Below are 5,208 nucleotides of genomic sequence, written 5' to 3'. Positions count from 1 at the left end.
CTTCGATTCTGTTGATAAAATAAATGAATGACCAAATAAATATTTCTGGGGGGAAAAAAGCGCCTTTAAAACAAGAACCAGGCGTTTCCCCTTTAAATTGTTTAAATTTCCTCAACTTACATAACCAATGCAAAGTATTTTAGGTCTGTGTGTATTTGTTCCTTTTATAAGTCATACGACCAGGTATTGACGTCATCCAAGGATTCCTGCAGAAATGAAAAGCTATAAAAGGTCAGGATGAGGCAGAGCAGCAGATACCTGCGTGGAAACACCTGTAATCAAAGGTAGGGGCAGCTGGACTGACGTTTTAAATATTTGTACTTTTCCTCCCTTTCTAATCAGCAAATTTGATTTTAAATTTTTTATTTATTTGCATTTAATTAATTATTAAATGCAAATAAAACATTTTTTTTTTAAAGTTTTATCCGTATTTTTCATGTTTTCTTTTTTCTTCCTCAGATGAATTTTATGACAATAATCGCTGTTGCTGCGTGCGTCCTTGCACCAAGTGCTTATTGTGACTCATCCACGGTCGGTAAGAAAAAAAAGGAAAAAAAAAGAAAATAATAACAATAATAAAATAATATGCACATACTTAAACGGAACCTACTAACCGGTTTAATTCTCTCCCAGAGTGGTGCTACCATGACCCAGACTGCAGTAAGTATCCGCCGGTTTCCTCCGTGCGCTCCAACATCATTTCGCTGCAGCCGCTCAGCTCCGTCTCTCTGCCGCAGGTGAAAGCACCTGGCCGAGCCTCGCTGCGCTGCACTGCAACGGGACGCGTCAGTCGCCCATCAACATCGTGTCTGGCAGCGCGACGGAGGACGAAAACCTGACGGAGTTCACCTTCGAGGGATATAACAGCAAATCCGCCTTGGAGAGAATTGAGAATACAGGGGATACTGGTATGTGGTGAGACTGCAAGGGCGCAGCATCTCTTCGCGGCCAGATAAATTGCATGAATCAAACGCTGGATCACAAACATTAGCTCTAAACTGAGAGACGTCATGGGAAAAAAATATAATATTAACATTTATTTAACCAGATAAAGAACCTTCTTGAGATCTTTAATTAGTTTTTCCAGACGCGGTAAACGGGCATTTAGTAAACAAACATATAGCTTTCAAATGAAACTCCAAATTTTGCTTACTGTGATATGTTGAAAATGCTGAGTACTTATGCTCAGATGTGCATAAACATCAACTCAAAAGTTGCAGAGTCTAGTTCTCTAACCATTTTACACATATAGCCTCAACATCTGGGTTTGGTTTATGTTATCTAAAAAGGGCAGAAAATGTTCTTATTTACAATTTTCTCTATGATAAATTGTGAATAATCCATATTTTTAATTGAAGAAAAACAAAAACTGAATTTTTCGGGCCTGACTTTTTCTTTCATCTGACTTAAATAAGTTGTTTCATTTAGTCACAAATAATTAACTGAATTAAGTATCCAAGTTAATTCATCAAATTTATTAAGTTGTCAATTTAAACCAATGCAAATAAATTTAGTTTGATACAGTTAGTTTAACTTGTTTCAATTAACCTGACTTCAACTTTGAGGCTATGTCAACTTAATTTAGAATTGAAGTCAATGCTGCATAAATTAATTTATTTGGCATTATAACGAGTGAAGTGGTGAGGTTTCTGACTGGTGAGTCAGATAGCAGACATAAAACTCATACCAGTTCATATGTCACTTTTGACTTTAATAGAAACATTTAGTTTTTGGGATGATTAGTCCTTTATTAAAATTAAAATGAATCCCAATCAACTAAATGCCGCTTAGACCTTCATTTACAGTTGCAGTTTGGCTGCCATCCAGCAGAGGGCGCCGCTGGTCATCCAGCCGTTGAGACCAGATTAAAGATGGCGGCCATGTCAGAACCAGAAGAAAATACATCTGGAGCAGAGTCCGATGTGGGATGCAAAATGCACTTTTTGCGATTCTGTTTTGAAAAAGATGTTCAATAATATTATTTAACTTTAAGAATTCAATGATATTGTACTTTTTATCAATACATTCTGGCACATCCGGCCCTTTAAGAGCATTCATGATCTTGCTTTAGCCCAAATGGAAAATGAGTTTGATATCCCTGATGTAGAGAGTTTAAATGTTGATCCACTTGAGTCCAAACAGTGATAAATCTGGTGTGCTGTGGTTTGTCGGAAATTTGGTTTGTGGTGTTAGAGGAAATTTGTAGTCACCTAGAGCTTCAGTTTATCTTCGTTTCTTCCAGTCAAAGTGACCTTCACTACTGGAGTCAAGATCTCAGGAGGAGGCCTGTCTGAGAGCTACGACAGCCTGCAGTTCCACCTTCACTGGGGAAACGGGACGGCCGAGCCCGGATCGGAGCATACTGTGGACGGCAAGCGCTTCCCCATGGAGGTATTTCTAATCTTCATGCAAACCTTTTAGCCTGGTGTGTGTTAACTTTCTTTAAAAACATATTTTGTTTTCATTCCTCCTTCAGCTTCACATTGTAAACACCAAGTCGACTTACAGCCGGAACACCACCCTCGCTGTGAAGGATTCTGAAGGACTCGCTGCTCTCGGTTTCTTGATTGAGGTGAGCAGACATGACGTCACGTTTGAGAGCTTTTTTCATTTTCTGCAGCTGCTTTATCAGCGTCTCTCCTCACTTTTAAAGGAGCTGACAGGTGTAGATGATCAGCCAGCGAGCTGGAAGACTTTGACCTCCTACTTGACAAGCATCTCAAATACTGGTAAGCCGTGGCCGTGTTTCTGAAACTTCTTCAGGCTGAGACTTAACCTAGTTAACAAACCACCTAACTTGAAATTACACAGTAACACATCTCAATATATACAAGCCGAAATGAAAATATTAGTCTATGTTGTTTTCTTTGTTTATTAATAAGAAGGGTGAGGCTGTTTTGTACATGTGACTGGCCCCACAGAGGTATACTCATGGCGTTTAGAGTTATTTGCATATTCTGAAAGCAGTAATTATAAATTTTCTACATGGAAATTAAAAAAGAAGTCATCTTGTGTCCATTTATAACATTTTAGGCCTATTTGTAATTTAGACGCACAATAAAAGAAAAATAGAATCGAGTTGCTTTGGCAGAAACAAAAATCTTCTTCTGCACCATTAAATAAAAAAATTAACCACCTACTTCCATCAGTTGTGTTAAAGGAAAATGACAACAGCTGTTGACATGTGAGAAGAGCATTAGCAAGCAAAGTTGTAACAGTTCTCTGCAAGTGAGACTCGTTCACGGCATAGAGCCGTTCAAAAGAACCGAGTCGCTCCAGAACAACACAATGATCTCAGCAGGTGTGACTTGCTGGTATCTTCAGTTTTTCTTTTGAGTTTTAAGCCACTTATCTATCATTATTATTTTTGAACATAATCTTTTGATAAGCGAAGTGCAGGCGTCGCACTTTGACATTTAACGGTCGTTTACGTGCAGTACCTCACAGGACCACTAGGGGATCGTGTGGTAAAGTGTATTTGTTTTTGAGTTGAATCTCCTCACTTTGATGCTCCTTTCTCTCCTCAGGCGAGAAGATCACAATCCAAGGTGATCTTTCTCTAGACGATCTCCTCTCTGGCGTGAACCGATCCAATTACTACCGCTACCTCGGCTCCCTGACCACTCCGGTCTGTAACGAGGCCGTAGTTTGGACCGTGTTCAAGGAACCGATTAAAGTCAGCAAAAACCTGGTGAGTGTCTCCGTAAGGGAGGTTCTGATTTGGATCTTACAGAGTGGTTTCTTCCCATGAGGCTAAGCGTTGTCGATCCTCCCTTCAGATCGACCTCTTCAGCTCCAGCGTGTACATCAAAAACTCCACTTCTCTGATGGTTCATGTGTATCGAAGCACCCAGCCGTCTCAGCCGGTCTCAACGCAGCCCAAGGCAAGCTCCTCCACCAAATCTGGCTACTCTCTGGCTCTGATGACCTTTGCCCTCATAATGGCAAGATATTAAAACAAAAGCTGAGGTGGAAGGTCAACTTTTGGATAAAACATGCATAAAGTGCCAAACCTCATGTTGCCGTTTTTGTATGTGTGTAGAGTGAAAAGACTTGCCTGTCTTGAACTAACCATGCGACACAAATGCACCAGTTGTTTTTTTTACTTGTTTATTCTTGTTGTGGTTCTTGTTGCACTTTGCAGAAACGTCTGCGTGTTTAAATTGCACTAAAATGGAACCTGAAGCAGTTTTAAGTTTGTGATGAAGGTTTAAGGTGTAACTCCGATTTAGGAAGAAGTTGTTTGTTCTCTGGCATGATCCGCACATTGTAGTGAAGATAAAAACCTTTTCAATAAAATATTTATCAATGACTTCTGAGTGTTTGGGTTTTAATTTTTAATATAGCTTTGAGTTAGTTTTTTTTTACAGGAGATTCTGTCTGTGATGGTTTCCTGCTTGTATAAAACTAAACATATTTGGTATAAAAGTCTTTGTTTACAATTACAGGTCAAACTTTTTCTCATAACTTCATATTTTGGTTTAAATATTAAATGATTGGTGTTTTGATCAGTTATTTGGTACTTGAGTACTCTTTTCTTTTTACTAAAGGCGTTTTTACTCTTACTTGAGTAACTTCTTTTTTTGCTTTTACCTGAGTAAAAACATGTTGTAGTTGTGTGACTTTTACTTGAACTGAATTGTGAAATTTCTGTCCCCAAATACATAAATTCAATTGAATATAAATAGAAACTAATCCAAATGATCAAACAGTGCATTAAGCTCAGCTTAGTATTTAAATTAATTTATAAAGTTTTCTGTCTCTTGGACAAACTATGCATCTCTGTAGAAATAATATAGAAATGCATTTTCTTCAAGAAGATTTTCTTATTGCATGTATGAAGCATGAATGGGTGGGATGGCTATTACTAATTCCTTCTCAGTAATTCACATAAAAAGTGTATCTGTCCCTTTAAAAATACTGTGGCACACCTGAGTCTTGTGTAGATAACACCTGTGTGATCCTAGCAGCCAGATTTCAACCTCACTTCAGGAATGGAACAAATAACATTACAGAGACTTTGAACACCTGGTCTGAGTCGCAGCTAAACAATGTTTGAATTGATTCATTAAGTAAACGTGGATCAAACGTCTGAATGGAAAAATTTTCCTAAAATTTTCCTAAAATACAAACCAATCAAGATACTGCGCAGAACCCTCAAGCTCCCAGGCCTCTGGTAGAGGACCCGAGCTCAGAGGATGAAACAGA

At 38.5% G+C, this 5,208-nt stretch overlaps 1 protein-coding gene across 1 annotated transcript; it reads left to right on the top strand.

The window, feature by feature from the left end:
* The first annotated feature begins 264 nt into the window (after positions 1-264).
* On the top strand, positions 265-4,289 carry LOC103481417 (carbonic anhydrase 4-like). The gene is made up of 9 exons (XM_008436821.1): positions 265-284; positions 460-535; positions 634-660; positions 738-908; positions 2,243-2,391; positions 2,477-2,572; positions 2,654-2,729; positions 3,528-3,691; positions 3,780-4,289. Exons 2-9 carry the CDS (start codon positions 460-462, stop codon positions 3,954-3,956), a joined length of 936 nt encoding a protein of 311 aa, XP_008435043.1. The 5' UTR covers positions 265-284; the 3' UTR covers positions 3,957-4,289.
* Positions 4,290-5,208: the final 919 nt, after the last annotated feature.

This window comes from Poecilia reticulata, linkage group LG19, assembly GCF_000633615.1.
Source record: "Poecilia reticulata strain Guanapo linkage group LG19, Guppy_female_1.0+MT, whole genome shotgun sequence".
In the NCBI taxonomy this organism is placed as follows: domain Eukaryota; kingdom Metazoa; phylum Chordata; class Actinopteri; order Cyprinodontiformes; family Poeciliidae; genus Poecilia; species Poecilia reticulata.
Note: the sequence above shows the minus strand (reverse complement) of the source record. Positions and strands in the feature narration are given on the sequence as shown.

What these genes read in the sequence shown, in the direction of transcription:
- LOC103481417 (XM_008436821.1), top strand. Translation starts at nt 460, where the DNA reads ATGAATTTTATGACAATAATCGCTGTTGCTGCGTGCGTCCTTGCACCA. An exon ending in CTACCATGACCCAGACTGCA is followed by an intron (nt 661 to 737) that starts GTAAGTATCCGC and finishes TCTCTGCCGCAG; the next exon opens with GTGAAAGCACCTGGCCGAGC. An exon ending in TTAAAGTCAGCAAAAACCTG is followed by an intron (nt 3,692 to 3,779) that starts GTGAGTGTCTCC and finishes TCCTCCCTTCAG; the next exon opens with ATCGACCTCTTCAGCTCCAG.